Source organism: Uloborus diversus, chromosome 3 (assembly GCF_026930045.1).
Source record: "Uloborus diversus isolate 005 chromosome 3, Udiv.v.3.1, whole genome shotgun sequence".
Classification (NCBI taxonomy): Eukaryota; Metazoa; Arthropoda; class Arachnida; order Araneae; family Uloboridae; genus Uloborus; species Uloborus diversus.
The window spans coordinates 80856550-80880107 of NC_072733.1; the positions used below are offsets into that span (position 1 = coordinate 80856550).

Sequence of the window (23558 nt, forward strand, 5' to 3'; positions counted from 1 at the left end):
TTGATTTCTTTCACAAGTGTTTAAAGAAATACTCCCCTCAGAACAAAGTATAGCCATCATATCCTTCAAACTGGGTGGGCTATATTACCTTACCTCTACATTTAATTAGAGATGATACAATATGATAAAGTGAAAAGAGACTAACCATAAAATTGGAAAAGTTGAAAACGCATTTTAATTGTGTTTGTAATCACTAAAATAAGTTTCAAGAACCAAAAAAAAACTTTTTCCTGTTTTCAACTTGCAGCTAACTTTATTATGCTTGCTTAAGCATATTCTGTTTGAACTTGGAAATATGTAACCAAACTCACCTTTTTCAATAAATCATGGCTATAAAGGATGAAATAACTGTGCGTCTAATTCTTAGTTCATCAGGATTGAGAATTTGTTTAATTTGTCAACGTCATGAAAGAGCTTAACTGATTTTCTCACATCAGAATCAATTGTGCCATTTCCCACCTTGAATATAATTCAAATCAATTCACGAAAGATCCCCATCAGTGAAATTACGTTCAAGAACCGCAAATTTCTGCCAATCAAATTCACAAGAGCAATGCATTCAAATTCCAATCCAATGTAGTATCACGGAGCATTTCGACTGACTCCTTTCACATATGAAAGGAATAATAATTATGAAAAATGTTAAACTAAATGCAGTGACTCCTTGTCATGTTGTGCTTCACTGAGTTTTAAATTCAAAACAATTAGCATTTTCCTTGCCTTCAAGTACATATGTGCTTAAAATTATAAAATGTAATTTCGATTCAATTTTCTTTTCTGTAAACATATTACACAAAATGCATACGCGTTCTTCTCCTCAAAATCGAATTTGTATCATGATTTACACTTTTTCAGAAGTTTCACTCATGTTTGGCACCAAATTTAAAATTAAATTGATAGTTTAAAAGTTCAAAGCTTTGTTCTTTATTCAGTTATCTTCGTTATGCGTATAAAAATGGTATGTTTCAATTATTCTTTACATACCCCTCGATATAACATTACTTTCTCCAAGAAGACATTTTAAAAATAATGTAACAGCAGATAAAAATATGTTTCTAAATTTACCTCAAACGAAGACGAACTTTCATCTTCTTATTAGTATGGACAATGAACATTATTCGAAAGGACTTGCACAATATCCCGCTCAAGTTACTGTGGAGTTAGGCAATTTTTCTCCTAATTGCTGAGTACCCTAAATTGTGTCAGCGGTCTTGCAGAGAACTTTGTTACTGTGTAACATAAGAAACTCTTGTACAAGGTTTTGAGAGCCAAATTTATCTCTTGGGGTGTCAAATTTTGCTGTGATCACCTGATTTGTATGTGTCTAAAAAAATAAATTCCTGTTCACATACGTAAACTACGTCGTTCTAACAATTAGCAACTGTGCTCTAAAGTTAATTTCAGTGGTTTTACTTTACTGAAATATTAGTTCCTTACATTTACCAATGTTAATTCTATAAAGAAATGCATGTTGCTATCCATATAATATATATATTTTATATATTTTTTCTATTTACTAAAGTATAAGAATATAATGTCTGCTAATCTTCTAGTTTCTCATTTTTCCGAGGAATTCCCGCCTCTTTTTTTCCTTCTGTGTATGCATGTTTGATTTTTAAATAAAAAGTTTAGAATCCCTCCTGTAGGCGATAAAGCTTAAGAAAATAGTGTTAAAATAAAAAAGCTTTGAAATCACCGCCTTTTTTTTTTTTTTTTTTTTGTCTAATTTTCTACGTCAAAATTCTGTCCAATAGAGTTTGTTCAGGCAAATGTGAGTTTTACATCAAGATTTAAATATGCTTCAAACTTTCCCTGAGGTGCTAATTTTAGGGAAATGTGGTCAAATTCTGCGTAGGAGAGCAATTCTGCACTCCTGTGTTCCCGTGTTCATATACAGTAATTTCTATCCTTTTCTCCCTTTCAATTGCATTAACCTTCTAGGGTCACCGTAATCTGACTAGTTGAAACCTGATTTTTAAATCTGCACTAAGTACTGAATTTTAGATCTAGACAACTTACACGCTTAAACAAGTGAGTGGATCTAGTTTGAAAAAAATTTTCTCCCCTCCTTTGTGCGTTTACAAACCCTTGTTTTCAGTTGTCTATATTTGCGAGTGTTATTGATATTTTTAAGCATCTGCATACAATAGCATCGTTTTTACCTATTTTCGATTATCCGCAAATTTTCTTATCCGCGGGTACCGTGCCACCCTATTCCGGGAGTGTACTGTAATACAAATGGTTGAGTGTACCGTACTGTCATTCGCAGGAGAACATGAAAGCTAAATGTGAGGAAGAAGACGACCTTATACGTGTTTTTGTCTAGGTGCGTGATAATATTTTCGCCTGTCGTTTTTTATAACAATCTTCTTGTTAAAATTAAATGTACCTTAAAAAACGCTTACTTCTGGCTTTGCATATTCCTTGCAAATGTACTCGAGCCAAATACATTTTAAGCAGCATGGCAGTATAGAAAAATGTCGCATCATTCTGCGCAATTCTTAGGGAGTAATTCTGCGCAGTTAAAACTTAGTAAGATATTTAAATGTTACTAGCACTAATATTTTAGTTTTATGGTTAAAATTAATCTTCAATCAATTAATCTTCAGCATACATGAAAATCGTGCTCAAAAATTGTAAATGCCACAATTTGGTTCCACAACAGTTCGTTAGTCCTAAGTTTATATCTTCAAGCTTGAAAATGTCTCTTCAGCTTCAACATGGAGGTCCAAAGGGAACAGTTAATGGCTGTACTAAGATTGGATGGATACATAAATATTTATTTTTTGATTGGCTGCAACTCTTAGGTATAGATACTAAGTCAAAAAAAAGCTGATTCTGTTTTACTGATCTTGGACAAATTCCAGACACATTTCCATGAAAAGCTGCGAATACTTAGCAAATGGAATCTCTACCACCTCACACAAGCCATAAATTCAAACTAGGTAATATATTTCTTTTTTTTTTCTTTGTGCCCTCTGAAGACGAATAATTTTCGAAGAAGAATTCTTCTCAAATGAACCAATAATAATCCCTCAATACAGACTTATCTAGAAATTTTTAATCTGTCAAAATGTCTGTGCATGAAAAAAGAGTAAGCAGTTAAGTCTGGCCTTTTTAGCTAGTAACTGCAATTTCATTTCAATTTCGTATTATTATTATTATTTATTATTATTTTACTGGCAGATGAGGTGAGCAGAATTGGGCAGTTGGGTAGGGCAATTTTGCGCACAGCAAGTTTTTAGATTTGTCTTAACTATTTATTTTAAAGAACGGAATTACTCTAGTGCTTTGCGTAAGAAATTCTGCAGGTCTAATGTGTTTCACGTGTCAAGAAAATCAGACAGGTCGTGATTATATTTGAGGTATTACAACTCTGTGAAGTTAAGCGTATGGAATTCAACCAATTTTCCAAAGTGTTCAAAATATGGCTCAAAACGGAAAAATTCTTTTTAAATGTTCTACATGAAAATTTCCTTCCCATAAAGTTTCTTCAAAGAAAGTTCACCTTTTAATTTGAGATTCATACATTACAGAAACTTCCCCGTAAACGCTAATTTTAGTTTCTTGTCAAACGAAAAGTTTTTCCTCAAAAAATGAAGCAACAAAATGAAGTATCATAAAAAAGATATTTCGAGCAAAAAAAAAAGGTTTGTTCGAACAGGATTATATTAACGGGGAAAGATATTAAGGGGGACAAACGCTAAATCAGATCGAAAAACAGACAGCCATACGTTTTTCCCTCTCAAAATCCTACCTTCAAAGCTTTCATTTCTTGATATTTGTTTAATAATTCATGTTTGGTTTTCAGCTACATTTTTAAAATACATGCCTATTTTTTTTTCCTTTTCGGGAAAGCAGACTAAGAAAAAAAAGAACATGGAAATTTATAGGGATTAACTGAACTAAAACATTTTTTTTTTCATAAGCTGATAAGAGCAAGATCTTGCCTCAGCCTCAATTAAATAGCTACAAAAGCTGGATGAATCACTTTTTTAATTTTAAAATAAAAAAAGAAAATTGAATTAAACCAATGTTTTCTGATGAAAATAGTTTTATTTCAATGACATAAATCTGATCATAAATAGTAAGTTGGTATTCAGTAGTGTTATATAAGTTCATGATAGAATGCACAGTTTGTTTTTTTAATTAAAAATTATTACTCTTTTTCATTTTTCTACAGCATTTTTAAATCATTTTCTGCTATTCGTGCTGACTGAATTACAGTGCAATACATTTTTCAGGGTTCAGAATGAGCCATTAAGTAGATCATGTCGTTTGACCTTGTCGATATTGTATGTTATATAAGTTCAAGATAGAATGTAATTTTTGTTTTGTTTTTATAATTAAGACTGATTACTGTTTTACATTTTCTACAGCATTTTTAACAAATTTTCTGTTATTTGTGTCACTAAATTACATTGCAATTCATTTTTCAGGGTTTGGAATGAGCCATCAAGTAGGTCATGTCGATTTTTACCCTAACAGTGGAAGGAATCAACCAGGATGCAAAACTGACAAGTTTAAGTCCTTCATCACACAAGGATTAAATGAAGGTAATTCCTTTAGTGTTATTCCTTGCCCTTCATTCCAAAGAATAGTTATGATCCAGACGGTATAATTATCTTGTATGGAAAGTACGCCAATAAATGATTACGCCAGATTGTTATTGCGTTTCTGAGACACATTTATCATGTTTAAGTTATCTCAACTAGTTTGCTTTTAACCGACTTCAAGAAATCTCCAAGTAGAAATCTAAAATCCTTTCTTCGTATTTCTCCAAGAATACTGGACCGATTTGAAAAATTCTTTTTTTTTTTTTTTTTTTTTTTTTTTGAAAGGGCCAAATTTCCAGATGGTCCGATGTAAATTTTGTCTGGATCTGATGAGGGGTCCCGGAGAAATCTAAGAAACTTTAAATTTCATACGCGCGTTGTGGCTACGTAGACCAACTTTCGTCAGCTGCGCGCACAACACAGGTCACGTGGATTTGGCGTGTAAACTAACTAAACACTCAATTATAAAATGAACACTGATTTTAATTACTATACGATGAATTATTTTAATACATAACTAATTATATACGATCTTTAAATTTTTAATAACCATTTGAAGTTGGGGCCAGGGGCGGCATTTCAACATTTCATTTGGGGGGTCGAGTTTTTTAAACATGAATTTTCTCAGTGGTGGAATAAAATGCGATTACATTTTTTTTAAGTAAGATCATTAAAGAAATTCAAATTTTAATATCCACACTTTTAATTTATATTTTATAGTCAGCTATAACAGAAAAGATCTTGATACTACCGTTTCTAAAGTAAATTTTTAATGCACGATTTTTGGAATCCAGAAGAAGAGGAAATCTTGGTACTATATTCCGTCAATATCCAGCGGCATGCTCTTGGCGGTATAGCTGAAGATGAAAGTCTCGCTCGTCCCATCATGCACCAAAAAAAAAAAAAATCTCTAACCTTCTGAGACACGAAAATGATCTTTCACAGTTAGCTGACTACCAAACGGCACGAACTTGAGGGTCACGGATTTGGACAAAATTCTAGATATAGGTCAATTCCCACTAGGTATGAGCGCAGGTAAAGCGGTTTGACTGCATAGGCCCTAGTTTGGCCATAATGGGGGGTCAGAAGTTGATAATTTGGACCCAGAATGCAACAGAGTTTCCTTTAAAATTACCATTTTTATCCATTTTTCTGCTACTGTACTGCAGTATGAGCCATTTGCATGCTTACCTTCAAATTAATTATGTTGGATCCTAATTTTTAATAAGCGGTTCTCAAATTTAAATTGGTTACTACTTTTAATTTCAATCCCATGAATGACAATATAACATAGTTACAGGATATTTATCGTTTGCAAATGAAACTAATTATTTTCGTTTTATATTAATCGTGTGCTAGTAAAAAGTATTTATCGTTTGCTAATAAAAACATTTACTTTAACTGGATATTTATCGTCTGCTATCAAAGATACCCCACATTGATATGCAAAAATGGAGAGGAGAAAAAGCTCTGATTTATTGCACATGGCACACACAAAAAAAAAAAAAAAATGCAAGATCATTTCGACTTTTCAAATAACTTAGATAGTGCCCATAAAAAAATACATGTTCTCCCTTATACTCAATTTACTAACAAAAAAAGCCAAAGGTGATGGGAGATCGAACATAGTGTCGAAGTCTGAAATTCCAATGGAAACGCCATTGCATTTCTAGGGCCAAAATAGCAACTTTGGGCCCTCGTTGCAGCCAAACCAGGGCCTATGCAGTCAAACCGCTTTACCTGCACTCATACCTAGGGGAAATGGACCTATAGCTAGAATTTTGTCAAAATCCGTGACCCTCAAGGTCGTGCCGTTTGGTCGTGAGTTGATTGGAATCGGTGAAAAAATAATTGAAGCCACAAAGTTATGTTAGAAAACGCATCTTAAAACTTTTTTTCTTTAAAAAAACATGCAAGTTTAAAATTTGTGCTCTAGTCTTCAAGATTCATCATTGAAGTACACTGGCTCTTCGCAAAACAATTCTTTTTGCTCCGTTCAGCAACTTTTACTTGTAACTGAAATATTTTATTTATCTTGTTCAATAACCTTCACATATAATATTGAACTTAGATTTATCACTAAATCTTGCGTTAATTTCATTAGAAACTGAATGAATCTATTACTTGATACAAAATATAGTCAATCATTTGACTTTGCATCATCATGTGGATTTTTGTCACTTTTTTATTTATTTATTTTTTAATATATCCAATGAATCCAAATAAGCTCTTAATAGGAGCTCGATCAAGAGTTCTAGTTTTAACTTTTGAAGACCATTTTGTACCTCATCCAGCAAAAGTATCTGTTGATGCCCGAACTTTTTTCAGAAATAGCGTGTCTTTTGTAAGAAGTTTCCATGAAAGTATACAATGTATTGAACTGCTCATATATGCCTCTTAACAGGAGGAATCAATGTTCACTCACTAACTGAACGTATATTTAAAATATGAGCGCAACAATGAACTCAAAATACCAAGAAACCTCTCGTAAAAATCGGGCCAGTCACACTGCACTGCCCTTTCACATTAGAAGCAGAAGCATCATCTTAACACTGCACTTACAAGTATGAGGCATTTAAACCATATGAGGAAATTTCTTCTTTAGTTGAAACAAACTTATTCTCCATCTATTTTTTTTATTATGAAAGTTCTGAAAATGATTCATGAATTTCAAAGTTTTTATCCAAATAGCGAAAAACGCTTGCTAGTGGCTGAGGTCTCGAATTTCATCAACTTTTACTGAAGATCATCTGCAGATTTTTTTTTTTTAAACTTCCTATTGCATATGATCATTGATTTGCGCGTTAGGTAAATTGAATTTCCTGATTTATTCTGCGCAAAATATTTGGGGGTGCAACCGCCCCCTCTTGCTCCCCCTATTTGCCGCCCCTGGTTGGGGCCTCCTATAAACTACTTCCTAACGTAACTGACAACCCACCAAATCCTGAGTTAAACACTAATTTAACAAAACACGCAAGTCTTTAAAACTTAACCAACTGCCAACATGCTTGAATGAAAATATACAGGTTTTCTAAGATTATTTTATCAAATAAATGAAGCTGGTTTTCTCAAACTATTGGACTTTTTAAATTACTAAACATTTTTTTATTATTATAATCTTACCCTTTTAGGAAGTCGGCGATTCGTAAGTTGCAACCATCAACGATCTTTAGATTTCATGCACCATACTATCAACTATAAAAAACGGACGCCTGTTGGATATGAGTGCACCGATTGGAAAGACTTCCTCGATGGTAAATGTGCTGAATGCGGAAAAGACACCAAGAGGTGTGCTATTATGGGTATAAGAGCTGATGAGTACAAGCCTTTGAGAAACACTTCCGTTCAACACTCCATGTATTTGAAAACATCTGGAAAAATTCCCTTTTGGTGTACGTATAAGCTGAATTCTCAGCCGAATTACTTAACCTTTCAGCGGGCCCTGTATAAACACTAACATGAAAGGCCGCGTGTACCTCTCAGATACAGTTAACTCCCGCGGGGCGGATTAGCCGCGACCTTTCACAATTTCCAAAAAAAAAAAAAAAAAAAAAACAATGACTGACTGAATGTAGATAAATGCACACGTTTTAACTTAACTAGTGCAAATTCCAGTTTTAGACATGGCAATTTCTTTCTTCCCCCCTCCCTTCCAACGGCATCTAAGCTTTCATGGTCACCGAAACCCCGACAAGTTGAAACTTGATTTTTAAATCTACACTACTTATTGTTTATATCTACCCTACGTAGGGGAGAGCGGGGCCAGAAGTTCCGTTTTTTAAACAATCTCAAAATTTGTTAGGAAAATGTAGTTTTAGAATTATTATTCTGAGATTATGTAAAATAGAGTAATGTATGCCCCTATGATGTAACAACTGTTTTTTATGTAGTATTTTGTAAGATTTTTTTATAATTAATTTTGTAGTACCGAAAGTCAGGAAGGAACAACTTGCCCCTTCTTGGGGCTAGTTGTTCCGCGGGTGTGGCAAGTTGTTCCGATATTGACAAGACGATGTTTAACGACGATGATTTCGAGATGAACGTCGTTTCGAGACGATAAATTTGCCCATCCACCCCCCACCCCCCATGCATAATGGCGCTAATTCCCCCAAAAATTTTTCTCGCTTCCGAATCGGGTTAAACAGTTTTTAGAGTGTTTAATTTCCAGTCAAATTCCGGAAGGGGGGGGGGGGGTAGCGCTAACAAATACCATTTGAACTCAAATATTGTTGGATTGTTGATCCGCCTCGCCTTCCCAATATTTACAACGTTTACCTTGAGTAAGCAAGTTTTGCTACACTTTTTTTTTTAACGCATGAATAACTACAGGGAGAATGGATTCAACATTCTGGTTTGGGATGGAGTCATTACTAGATAGATACAGTATGAACCTTGAAACGGAAATATAATAGTCACTTAGCTAGGGAGTCCGAAAGTTTCTCCCCCGGAAAATTTTCGAAATTGTAGCTTTAAAACCAGTTTTAGACGCTCTCTGGTGATGATAGGGGGATAAAAGGTTCGGTGGTCCCTTCCCAGTAATTTTTCAATACTGAAACTTCAAAAACGCAATTGTAGATATAGATAGTCTACCGTTATGTTAGCGAGAGGGGACGTGTTCGGGGACTCTTCTCTGATAAGTTTTCAAAATTGCAGTTCTAAAAACGCGGTTTTAGACTATCTGCTAGACATTCGAGGCCTCGCTCCGGAAAATTTTCGCGATTAAAGTCTTAAAAACGCTATTTTAAGCTATCTATGGTTAGGAGACAGGCAGTTTTCTGAAACTGATCCTCTAAAACTGCAATTATTGCCGAACTTTCTGACGTTAAGAAAAAGGGTTTTCGGATGCTCTCCCGAAATTTTCTCGAAATTGAAGCCCCGAAAATCAAATTTAAGACGATCTTAAATAACGTTGACGAGAGTGGGGGAAAGGAGAGGGGAGCTCCACTTAAATTTTTGAACTTGTAGCTTTAAAAATGCAGTTTTGATAGATCTTGATAATGTTAGTGGAAGGTGAATTTCAGTGCCATTCCCTCGGAAATTTTTCGAAATTGATACTACAAAAACATAATTCTAGGATTGTCTTTGATTGTGTTAAGGAGAGGGGGCGGAGGAATCAGGGGCTCTCTTCTATAAATTTTTCAAAATTGCAGATCTAGACATGCAGTTTATATGACTCTTGATGATAAAGAGTGTGTTATTTGGGCATTACAGTGGAGGCTCTCTCCTGGAAGTTTTCCAAAATTAAAGTCGCATAGCAAAAAAGATGGATCACACACAGATACCCTGTAACAGATATTTTTCGGAAATCCTCAGAAATGGATTCAGCTATTCAGCACGCATCGAAAATCAGAGCTCGAGAAATTTAACGAATCAAATATCCTTCTATGCATATCAGATATAGAAGAAAGTAAAAATGATTTACGAAAAATAATTAAAACACCTTAAGAACAGACTGTTCTGCTTCCATGAGCAAAAACCAACATCACGGAAAGTTTTAATAAAAATTATATAATGATAAATTGAAACAATCAGTTTAAAAATGGTAGAGAAGATGATAGTTAAGTGAAATGAAAAATTCTACATAAACATAAACTAGTTTGTGAAGAAAATATAGTAATTGTCGATTAGAGAAATTAAAAATATGTTATTCCCAAACTTCAAAACTAGTTCTTAACAATTGTCAAAGTGCAAATGAATCAATGAACGACTAAAGCATAGTGGTCAGAATTATTACAATCAATAAATAAAGAAGAGGGAAAACCTTTCTATTTTAGTCATTTTTGATCTCAATCCCTCTCATCACTGTTACACGTATTCATCGTGCAGAATTGTGCTACTTCCAGAAAATTTATAATAAATTAAAAAGAAAGCAAATCGCCTGATGCAGCTTTGAAACGAACACCAACTCCATCCTGTCTCTGATGTTTCCTTTATTGAAAAAGAGACGCGTCATTAAATTTTGGAAAGAGTACGTGAAAAAAGTATTATTGATGCATCGATTTCTTGTTGAATAAGTTTATATACTTTTTCCTTTCAAAAATCAAAAATTTCATGTTTTAAAGAAAAAAACTTCTGGAACCCCCCCCCCCAAAAAAAAAAAGTTTTGATGGCGCTACTTGCGCCATAATCCCCCCCCCCCTTGTGGGCACTCCTGAGTGAACAACATCAACAATTATCTTCAAATTCCATATAACCGTGGCACCCATTCCGCGGGCAACCAGGGTACATGCATGATATTGTACATGCATGATATTCTAATTACCATTTTCATTGACTGTTGCAACTAGCATTCTCTGGATTACGAAAAGGAAAGTTACTTGCGTTTTTAATTTACACCTTCAATGATGAAAGTTCTACTCAAATTTGGCCAAGAAAAACTCGCAAAGGAGAAGCTACAAGTTCTGGCTAATGAGGGCTAAACAGATAAAGCCTAGACAGACCCACTTGTTAGGGATATGATCTGTTTAATGAGACATCTGCCTTATCTGTGCAACATTGAATTGTTTTACCTCTTAGGCTACTTTCTCAAATCACCGCACGGTGGTATGCTCTAGAATGACAAATTTTACAAATTTAATATTTTCATATTAAGATATGAAAGATATTTTGATCCATCTTCAGATCTTCAAAAATCTCATATTTTTCTATCTGTCTGTAAGAAAACGACCAAATATTTTCGGTGAATCACTGGTGAGAGTTGACATTCTCGGATGTCTATGCTTCACGGTGATGAATATTTACACATCATAGTGTGTCTTTGTTTACTGCACTTTTGATATAGATAAATAGGGGCAATGAGTTCCTTGGGGCTAGTTGGAAAGTCCCACAAAGTCCCACAAAGAAGGAACAACTAGCCCCACAAGCACATGTCCTTGAAAAATTAAATAATAGGCAAGATAGCGAAACGTAAATCGTTTAATCGAAGTATATTAGGATGAACGATCTATATTTGCATAAAAATACTAAAGAACGAAACACTATCTATTAAAATTCGTAAAAAAAAAAAAGTTCAAAAACGAAAATATTTTTAAAAGTAGTTCAGCGATGCACGTGCTCGGCTTTCAATATACCGGGCGCTACTGTCCTAGCTTATATGGCAGCCATCGATGCGCTGCAATATTCCATTTTACCCAGTATTTACAAAATACAATTATCTTTTTTCTTCATTGAGCTATTTCAAAGGGAACAACTTACCCGCGGAACTTTTAGCCCCGCCCTCCCCTACTGATCTGCATTAATTCTGTGCATAAAGGAATGATCGGACAAGTCATGAAAAAATTTCTCTCTCCTCTCCTATACGTTTTGTGTGTAACCTAACTTAATCAGTTGCAAAATACAGGTATCCCTCGTACAACACGGTTAATTTGTTTCGTGAAGTATCAAAACCGTGTTATACGAGACTTTTTTATTAATAGTTTTTTTACTCATTTTTTAACCTAAATAATCACGTACATATCATAAATCATGTCAATGTTTACCGAGTCATATCGAAACCGTGTTACACGAGACCTTGAAATAATGTAAATCAAGGAATGTGTACCGTGTTATATCGAAACCAATTCATAAGGTGCAAACTTTATAATAGATGAAATTTCGGCTCAATAGAAGATATAAACGAAAACTGGCAACCAGAGAACATACAAAGACCCGCTGATTTAAAAATAAGAGTTGTTATAAACGATAAAACTCAATCATTTTACATACCTTAAATTAAAACTGTTATGCACAACAAGAAGAAATATAATCCACTTTTCTTTCTGTACTAAGAACAAAATGCATTCTATAAGAAAAAATATATGCGCTTTTCTTTAGCAATAAAGTTCGTCTGAGCAACAACAACAAAACAAAATTTAAAATAAAATAAATAGAATCATTCTATTTATTTCATTTCATATTTTGTTTCGACTACATTTTTCATTTATCGTTTGCCAAATTTAGCTTATGTTTAATCCTAATGTTATTTTTTTACAATGCATTGGAAACAAAATAACGCGGTTACCATGCCACCGTATTCTGCGTATAATCGCAAATTTAGTGTAGTACACTATTCCATACATATAAATTTATGGCATATCTCGCAACTGAACCAGAAAACTTGTCATTGTAGATTATAATACAAGATAATTTTTTTATGTTTATTTGAGTTTAGTGTTAGTATAGAAGTATTGTATCTGAGAGATAAAACACGACCGTCTATGAAAGTTTTTGTTACATTCAATATCCTATGTTTTATAAGAAGTTCTTATTACAGGAGAAGCACCGTGTTTAAACTTCTTTTCAGGGGTCATCTCTAATAAAACGCATAATTTTTAAGCTTAAAATAATAAAATAAATAGAATATCGAATGCAACAAAAACTTACACAGACAGCCGCATGTATTACTCACACACTAATAGTAGATGTGTGTATTGTCGCTGATGCTATAAAAATTTAAATCATGACTAAAATTTGGTCTAGGGGAAGGGAAAGAATAGCTAACGTCAGACGTTCATGTGGCGTAAAACTATAAAATGAAATTCTGCTGTGAAAAGGTAAAGAAAAATATCTGTAGAAATGAGTCTTTGAGATATTTGAAGAAACGCGTTTTGTAAGTCATGCTAACAATTGGAAAAGTTTGGAATTTGACCTTTTTTTCGTGTTTTATTGTCAGCGGGAACCTGATAAGCAAGCTTGTACAGTAAAGCTGGCTTATTAGGTTATTATTTATCGCAATAGATGAGAAATATGCAAACTAATGAACAATGAAAAATTTTCAGACACTGCGCTTTACCTTCCTACGGTAGAATTACCTCTTAATGTATCTAGCAGATACATGCGCCCGCTGGAGGGTTAATGAAGATTTACGTAATTAACAGTAAAAACCCTAAAATTAATTTATTGTGAGCGTAAATTATTTAAATAATTGGAAAGCAAAGGGTATTTAACGAAGAACGGTTTCAATATTGTATAAAAAGTCACAGGACGGAGATTTAGTACAAGTAAAATATGTTACTTTAGATTATAAAATGTTGAACAGCAGAATTACCTGACGACCAGATTCGCCCGGGGTAAATTCATCCTTTTCTTGAATTTTTGCAAATATTTTAGCATTTTATTTCTTCTTATCGGATATCCTGCGTGATGGATGTCTGAATTTAAAATGAAAACCAGATTATCTTCAACATGATAAAATAGTGAAGAATACTTCTCCCAGTTTCTTTTTTTTTTTAAATCAATGCAAGCGAGAGCAACTCAAGTGGTTTTATTAAATTTAAATTTACTAAATGCACGAAAGAAGTCATTGGAAAATTCAACGTAAATATAGTTGCTAAAAATTTTGCATCAAGTAGTTCAACGTATTGTTTTTAGTACAATTTCCCTACTAAATCAAAACCAAAAAAATGCAAATAAAATATCGCCGTGACTTTTTACTAACTTTTTCCTGCAGCTATCGAGATACTTCAGAAAATGTAAAAAATCATTCGGTTCCCAGTGCTTAACTTACAATTTGAACATCATACTAAAAAATTTAAGATAGTTAATACGTCTTCAATCTCCATACTTACGAAGTAGTAATTCTGCTTCTAAAATTTAATTTCAGTGTACCATTATCAAGTGATGGTTAAATTGTTCAAGCCAAGAACTTTACACAAAGATGTCACAGGCACTTTCGACGTAACTTTGTTTGGCTCTAAAGGAGACGAGTTATTTCACGCACAGGAGGAGTAAGTAGATATTTAAATGAAAGGATATTTTTTATTTCTTTTAAATTTTCATTTACTTTTAAACATAACATTTATTTTTATACCGCATTAAAAAAAAGAGAAGTTCTGTTCGCTAATGGACCTCAGAAAACTGATATTTTCCCACAATTAGACTCCTTATTTTTCATGTGATCACCAGCACATCAAACATATATTATCAATTTTTTGTTCCAAGACTTGGCGTTAAGAATTAAACCATACTAAATGTGAAAACGTTTCGAACCCTTCAAATATAAGAGAAAATGAGTTTTCACTCAGAAATTCATTGCCTTTTAGTCTCACTTTCAATAGAAATTTTATATAAAATTAATAAAAATGCAATTCTTCGAGAAAAAGTCATGAATTTCTGACCCCCATTTAACTGTTTAGTGCTATATCATCTCTTCTATCAACTTTAACTGACGAAAGTTATTCAATTGCAATAAGATTTGTGAATTAATACGAATTTTACATTCTTAGAAAACATTTTTCAAATTTAAATGAGTTTCTAAAGCATTTTTAATTTTAATAAAATGTACTCATATAAGAAAAAGTTTTTGAAAACGAAAGTGCTGGAACGAACGTTTTTAATTTCATTGAAATAGTAACGCGTTGCTATTTCAAAATAGGCCTAAATAATAAGTACTCGAAGTCGTTATTAAAATAAGCTAAGCTCACTTTGCTCGATAAAAAAAAATCTTACTTGAGTTAAAGCTTACTGAAATTCACTTTGAAAGAATGTTTGAAACAAATATCCGCTTCCACAGATGAAAATCATTGCAACAAAATGTTTTTTTTTTCTTTTTTACTTATCTCGAAATTGTCTAGCAAGGATAGACAATCCCCATAAATTCAAATATCTCTAAGAAGTCCAGGAAAAATTGTGAGTTTCAAAGGACCTCTTCCTTTGCAAATCCCGAGCAAATCAAGATGTGAGCAGGTGAGGCCTCACCAGCAGAACACCAGTGGCACCCCACAAAACCTGAGGGCTCCCGTGTCATGTTCAAATGACCCAAAAGTCCGGGTCACCGAAGTAAGAAATGTACCATTTCAAATGATATTTCAACTGTAGCCTTTGATCGTAGCTTAAAAGTAGTGGCACGTCCGCCATCTTGGAACTAAACGCCATTTTTTCACTATTTTTGCTATGATGGTAACGTGCTTTTCTTCTTGATTGGGATTTATTATTAACTACACGTCAATCTACAGTAATGAGGCACACTAATCAAGAAGCAAAACACTACTTCGTCGTAGCAAACATAAAAAGAAAGCGGCTTTTAGTCCCAAGATGGTGGACGTGTCTCTACTTCTGCTGTTAACGAATCTACTGAGACGTGACAGGAAAATCTAATCAGAAAAGTATGCAGCTATCAGCATCATGAGTTCTACTTAGTCAACACTATGTCCCCCCCTCCCATCCCCTTTTCGTCCTGGGATAGCCGTATCTACAAAATCATGGTGTGGAAAATATTGGTCATAGAAACTAATTACAAACTAACAACTACACTAATATTTCAGGTCAATCAACTTATATCACGGAGCACGATATCAGTATCTCGTCACTACGGAAAAGGAACTCGGTGAAATTAAGTCTGTAAGTCTTGTATGGACCAGCTCATCTAAAAACCCAATCAACATTATTCGGAAGCCTAAACTTTACGTCGAGTACATAGCTGTTATTCCTATGAATGTCATTGAACCAACGTAAGTACCGCCATTTTTGTTTACAGAATTTTTCGCGTTTTGTTGTTTATTGAACAAACATGCCACGGTACGTTGCTGTAACTCTCTCTCTGCTACCGTTGAAAAGCTCGTGCATGCGTGCGACTCCAGAGATTCAAAACCGACGTGTGGTGTGAATATGGATCTACCTACACTGTTAAAAATTATGTTCTTAAAAATGAGAACAATTAGCTACTCATTTTTTTTACAAGTAATTTTTACTTACATTCTCAAATTTAAAATGCTACACGCACTTAATACAGGGTGCGGCAAACAAAACCCGGACCAGAAATTTTCCATTCAACTTTATTGAAAATAAATTAACAAGACGCAACCAATAGTAATATGAGTAGACCTTAAGTGATCAATAAATTTAATTGTTGTTCCGCCGTTTGCAGTTAGACAGAACTGCAACCGCTTATTGAAATTTTCAGCCAACTTTCAAAAAATCTGACAGTATACAAGAGAAGTATAATACTAAAATTTGAAATTCAAATGCTGAAAATTTGATGAAATATAAACATTTAAAGCAATTAATTTTTCACTGCGCATGCGCGAAAGACAGCAATTTTTTAACTTTTACAATTTAATACAGAACTAGGTTTCCCAACTCATAATGAAATTCCAAGTCTTAAAAATTCAAAACCGTATGAGCGATCTAAATGAGCCGAATTTCAATAACTTTGGGATAGACGATGAATCGTGAGGAATCGTTCGCAAATAATATATTTTTATCATCAATCACACTGAACGATTGCAAGCAAATGTTGCAACTTTCGAACGTCCCCTAACGAATTTATTTATTTTTTTAATGATTTTATTTTTACAAACAATAAGAACTTTTCTTATGATTTAATTCATGTTCAACTTTTTAGATGCTAGTTGGGCTTTTCCAGTGAGGACATAATTAATAATGGAATGACACTACTGAAACACTAATGAAATTTACAATTCTTGAATTAGGACAGGGGTTCTAAACCTTTTAGACTCCGGGCCTCCCTTCGAACACTGACATGAGGTCATGACTTCCCCCCCCCCCATATATGGTTAATACATGTATAAAGTTACGCCCCCATACGTAGTTAATACAATTGGAAACTGGAGATGTTAAGGATAGCTAAAACCAATTAATAATTAAAGATCCAGATACTTTCACGCAGAAAATTTTGCATTACTTTATCTTGGACATAGTAGGTATTTAAAAAACTTTATTTTGAACATATTATTACTAGAGCATATGAAATTCAAAAAGCAAGAAGCAAATAAAAGAAATTAAGGTAATCTTGGATCGAGTGAGGTTGTTATGCACTAGTGATGTGCCAGACATCCGTATCGGTATCCGCGGATATCCGAGGAAAAATAAAAACCTGTATCCGTTTCCATTTGAAATGAATTTATTATACGAGGTTGATTAAGGGTTAAAAATTTAAAGGTGATTGTAATACAAAAAAAAGATAGGGTAAGGTCACCAGTAACAGACATGAGTCCTGTAACAGACGGTCAAAAATTTGGATTTAAATAAAGCCTTTTAAACGGGTAAAACTAATGTTGTTGTGGCTCATGAATACGGTGCGACCGTTTAGTCTTTTCAGAGTGAATTTTATGAGTCAGTTGGTATTTACAAGGCAGTGGTGGAAGCTTATGAACAGTCACCACGAGGTCTGTTAGTGTTTCATGTTCATTTGAATTTTAAAAAGTTTTGTTTTAAAAATAAAGAACTTTTGCACATTTTGAAGAGAAAAAGGGAAGTTTGTCCATCGTTCATCCTTTCCGCTACTGGGTATCATCAGTTGTTTCGGTGTCTGTTACTAGGGGTCGGACCTTTTTTTCCAAATTGAGCAAATAAAAATAGAATTAACTAACTCTGAGGATCCAGAAATAGCAAAAACTTAGATGAGATGTAGTTGTACGAGAAAAAAATAGTTTAAAAGTACATTAAAAGGCTCAGAAAATTGAGCGAACCTGAGAGTGATGTCTTAAGCATATCTGTTACTAGTGCCGTAACCCTAATGCGATTTTATCACAAGTTCATCAATACAATGTTCCAAGCTGTTCACCGTTCAAAAGAACGGTTGATCATTTTTTAGGAGATCGTACTGAACGGTTCATTTTAAGGATTTAGTCTTTTGGACCCGTTCGTTCATGAACGACACATCCCTAGCTAAAATACTAATCTTGCTCTTCAGTTCCAGTACTACATAAATGTTTCCTTAATTTCTTATTTTTCACTGAATGCTTGATCAAGACCGATGAAAAAATATAAGTTTCTTCGCAATGTTATTTATTTCCTATAGTTTAGTTGATTTCGGTTGTTCAATGTTAGTTTTAATCGCTGTTGCTTTTGTTTTGTTTCATTTTTTAGTTTGATGTGAAAAAAAATTTAATGAATAAATAATAATCAGGTAGCAATAATAAATATTTGACTTGCATTTAAAACACTTTAAGGACACTTTCCCTACCAGGATCATGTCTCCTTGTACAGTGGTTGTCAAAATTATAAGGACAAAAGGAAAAACCACCACATTTTCGAAGAATTTGGTCGGAAGGTTTGCAAATTTTATGACTTGGAACTAATATGAAATTTTTTGTTTTTCACTTTTATTGGAAATACAAAGGAATTTCTTTTTCGTAGAAGGAAGTTTGTGTTTACACATCCGTGTAATATGGACAAAATTATAAAGACAATTAGATTTGTGTGTTCTAAAAAGCAAAATTTGCACGCTTTTTGTTCTGCAAACTGCGCTACATAACGATATAAATGCTTAGTAAGCGATTGGGAAAGTCACATTCTATTTTACAGTCATCCCGCAAGGTACAAAACTTAAAGAATTTGAGAAAAGGAAAGTGGTTGCTTGAAAATTTTCATGACGTAGGTACTGTACGTCAAATTGCAACAAATTTGAATAGATAGAGATCAGTCATTTAGAGCTTTCTCAAAAATTCCGGCAAATAAGGTCGACAAAGACAAAAAGGCAGGAATTTCTGTTTCCATGTCTGTGAAACTAATGATGATAAGACGAGCTTACTCCAAAAAAAAACTTTACGATACAGTTCTAAAACTGTTCAATATCTTTTACAAAAAGAGAAAAAGTTTCATTATGTGAAACTAATGTCATGACAGACTCTTTAAAAATTTCATAAGAGACCAAGGATTGTGCGTGCCAAAAATGCGTTGCTATGGGTAAAAAGTAGGATAAAGTAATGTTTTTCGATGAGAAAAATTTAATTAGGATGGACTAGAAGGTTTTGCTACTTCTAATACGATCTCTGTGAAGGGAAAAAAAATCTCAAAGCGTGCATTTGGAGGCGGCTCGGTAATGATCTGAGGAAGTTTCGCATAGAACGGAAACTATACCAATTTTTTTTTGTTTGGAGCAGAATAAATTCTGAGAGTAATGTTGATGTACTTAGTATTATTTTTTAACCAAAAATCACCGTTAAATACGAGTTTAAACTAATTGTTCCAGTAGAATAATTCCTAATTACAAGTTTTTCAAACCTCAAAACCATTTCCTTGATGATTATTTCATGAAATTACTCTACTGGCCGGACAAAAGGCCCGATCTAAGTTTAATTGAAAATTTAGTGAGGCATTCTGGCACCCGAAGTATAAAAAGAAAGTATCCAATATCGAAACAAGCAAGAACTCATTTTCTCCATCAAAAAAACAGGATAGAAGTTTCCAAGAACGTTCTTAAAGACTGATAAAAAGTGATTGAGAAAAAAGGGGCTATTATTGATTACTAGGGTTTTTCAGGGGGGCAAAACGCTCGTTGTCCTTATAATTTTGTCCAGTTTTAACAATGACATTTTTTTATTAATCACGGCAAAACATTTATATTTCGTATTTTCAAATGTTTTGCATTCCACAATGATTTCTAGCATAAAAAGGCATTTTGTGTATAAATTTCACTGAAGTATTTCAGAAGTATTTTTTTCCTGTGCAATTTTTTCTGCTGTCCTTATAATTCTGACCACCACTGTATAAAAATCTTGATTCTTTTCCCTAATTTTGATTTTTCTTTTAAATTATTTCTAAAAAAATCTTAATAAATTCTTAATATCTTATTATCTTAATAAACAACTTTAAAAAATGGCATAGCATTTTGAAGCGAAACATAATTCTAATTATTCAACGTGAGATTGATTAGTTCCATCGATTGTTGTTGTCGTGTGCCAGCTAGGCTAGCAATTTGGGGTGCTCTGCTCCACTTTGCCAACTGCACCGTAAGTTGGTGTGAAGTCCGACTTCTACAGTACACACGTGCCATAAGGACCCGTTTATAGTGTAGGCAACCATTCACAGCACAATAACACATTCACATAAAGAAAATACATTTATGCCCGAGCCGGGATTCGAACCCAGAACCTCCCCGTCGCAATCAGATCTTCTGACCACTAGACAGGACGGACGGCAGTTACATTAATTGAAACAAAGTTTTAAGTTACAGTCAAAAAAAGGGGAGGATAAACTGTACCCAGTCTTCTCTATAGCTTCTAGTCATTCAACCAAAGCAGTTAGTAATAACTCTCTCTTAAAACTGGCGTGTTTCAAAAAAATATTCAAAATGTGTCGAAACTTTTAGATTAAGAAACAATAATGTTCTTATTCTTTATTTAGTTTTTTTTTTTTTTTTTTTTTCAGACCAAGAAATATGACTGACCGGGTATTCTGTGGGAAACCTGATAACCCAATTCCAACCAAGACAATAGCAACATTTCATCGAGACAACAAGTGTTTGAAATATTTGTAAACGAAAGAAATAGCTATAAACATATTTATCAGAGCTTAGGGTGACAATTATGTTTCTCAATGTGAGTTAAACACGTAATTAAAACATGGCTCTTTTATTAACGTATGTTTAAAAAATTTGTTTTAATGGTCAAAATGCTTGTAATATTGTTAAAAATAAAATAATCTGAAGAGAAGTTGTTTGTTCACTGATAAATAAAAAAAGATCATTAGTTCTTCTGCAAACCTAACAATGTAAAAATTAGTATTGATCATTTACAGATAATTTCTCGTAGCGGACACTTTTCAAATGCGTATGCATTTTAAATCTCCAGAAAAATCCATTGGGATAAGATTTATCTATATAACTTTATTTTATGTAGTCATTGTTGAGGGCCGCTTTAAATTTGAGTGATGGGGAGATGGAGGGTCAAAATGAAAAAAAATAATTCACGACGTATTCAACACTACATTTGGGGGTAATATGTTTTATTTTGCAACACACAGTTAATTTTTGCATTCAGCAGATAATGGCAAAAATAAATAAATGGAAACGTTCTCATTAAAATAAACTAAGCACGAAATTTGAAAGTGGGGCAGGGTTGGACGCAGTGAGACGAAAAATATAAAATTCAAAAAATTTAGAAACTTTGATTCTATACGAAAATTTTTAAGGTGGATTTTTAATGCAGCTCAAGTGTACAAACTTTTGAGGCACAAACAATTTCATTACTGTTTAAAGTTTATGAGATAATATAAGAAAAGGAAACGTAAAGTTTTGTCTCCCTGTACCCCACGCTTGGTGTACAGTGAGACAGCATACGAAGCACAGAGAAACAGCATATAAGGTTGAGTGAAACATAATATGTTCAACGTTTAAAATCAAAATTAAATCATAATGAAAAAAATATTCAAGTTTCACCGTATGCCTAAATAAAAAATTAATTTTCAAACCACAAAAAACATTGATTTCGCTATGTATCATTTCTTTTCGTAGGCGCTGTTATCAACAATTTAACATTTTTATTCGTAACGGATGCAACATCTGGTGCAGATGGTCAAACAAAAACAGTCAAAATGATTTTACTTTTACGCAAAAAACTAATGTACAAGTCTCCATAACGTAATCAGCTATCATTAGAACATTCCCAACATAAAAGTACAGTGGACTCTCTCTATCTGTATACTCCCTAATGTGAACACCCCGATATTCTAAACACATTTCGACGGTCCCGGCGAAGTTCCATAGGCTTAGTATAGGATGACCCCCCTGTAATCTGAACACCCAAGTATTATAAATTCTATTTTTAATCCCCGTTCAATCGTTACCTATCTGTACACTGGACATCATGAAAGAAAAATGAGATAAACTTGCTAGCCCGAATCCCTTGGGTCCCAATAGCCCAATACAGCACAGAATATAGTTCACCCCCTTAGGAAACGACACGTGATAGAACGGACAATAAGAAAGGAACGCATATTTGAGTGGATCACAGCTTCACTTTCACTTAAAATTTTCAGTGCCGCGTGAAAACCTAGAATATCTGTCGCTACGTGATGAGCAGTGGCGTAGCTGGGAAAGGGCGGAGGGGGCGGTCCGCCCCGGGCGGCACTTTTTTGGGGGGCGGCAATTTCACACATTTTATGCGAAATTTCGTTCTATTTCCCACTGAGGAAATCACACTTTTCATCTAATATTGGTGGCAAAAAAAAGGTCTCTGAATTGTAAAGTTTTGGTACGACTATGGTAATAAAATTACTCCAATACAAAACATGATTTTCTTGTGGGCATCCTTAGCACTATTCTTTGTTTTCTCTCTCCCTTCGTCTGAATCTACAGACTGAGGGAAGCTGCAGTGTAAAATCAAGGGACCTAAAGGGTTTTTTTTCACTGTAAAGGTTTACTATAGGGGAGGAAAGCAATAAATTTCATAACCTTTCGTAACATGATGAATCTACCACTTAATGTTAACATTGGCTCCTTAAAAACCACTCTAATTTTTAAACAAAAGTAAAACACTATTTTTTTTAAAGGAAAGTGACAACAAGAGTAAGAGGAGAAAAGTCCCAAATGGAGGTCTATTTATATCTCAACTTTGGGACAACATTATTTATTTCGACAATATTGCTTTGATTGCTCTTTGATTACAAAATTTTCACTAAGACAGAAGGAATTTTATGTACACTTTATAAAAGCACTTACTCACAACTTAAATAATATTTGCTGTTAATATTACTGTTTTATATCAACAATATTGCTTTAAACAATGAATTTCACATTTAGTCATTCATTATAATAAACAGTTTTAAATCAATAAAATGTCCTAGGCAAAAAGCATTTTACACTGTAAAAAAAATCCGGAAACGTTTCTGAGTATATCGTGCAGCTGCGGTTCATGAAAGTTTCAAAAACGTTTCTGAGTATTTCGGAATCCTCTTTCTGTAATTTCCAGAAATGTTTCTGAGTATTCTGTGCAGCTGTGGTTCATGAAAGTTTCAAAACGTTTCCGAGTATTTCGGAATTCTCCAAACAATTTTCAAAAACGTTTCCGAGAATTTCGGAATCCTTTTTCCGTGATTTTTTATAAAATATATTTTTTTACTATAGTATTGCATACCATAGTAAAAAATATCATAGTAAAAAATATCAGTTTCAATTCTTTCATATCTAAGAGCAATAATACAAGCAATTTTAGAATCATTCGTGGATTTTTTTTTCTTGAATTTCTAATGACAAATAGCATGGTTAACAGCATAACATATGCACAGTTATAAATTTTTGAAAATTTATGAAATAATATAGTAGTTTCATTCCTAATCACAAAA

The 23558-nt window shown here is 33.6% G+C and overlaps 1 protein-coding gene across 1 annotated transcript in view; it reads left to right on the plus strand.

Moving 5' to 3' along the window:
* LOC129218622 (pancreatic lipase-related protein 2-like) overlaps positions 1–20760 on the plus strand; it is an 86215-nt gene extending 65455 nt beyond the window's left edge. The window contains exons 6-10 of the mRNA XM_054852940.1: positions 4440–4556; positions 7688–7948; positions 14137–14260; positions 15797–15982; positions 20646–20760. Coding sequence (XP_054708915.1) covers positions 4440–4556; positions 7688–7948; positions 14137–14260; positions 15797–15982; positions 20646–20754 — 797 coding nt within the window. The 3' untranslated portion in view covers positions 20755–20760. The remainder of the gene's footprint in view (positions 1–4439; positions 4557–7687; positions 7949–14136; positions 14261–15796; positions 15983–20645) is intronic.
* Positions 20761–23558: the final 2798 nt, after the last annotated feature.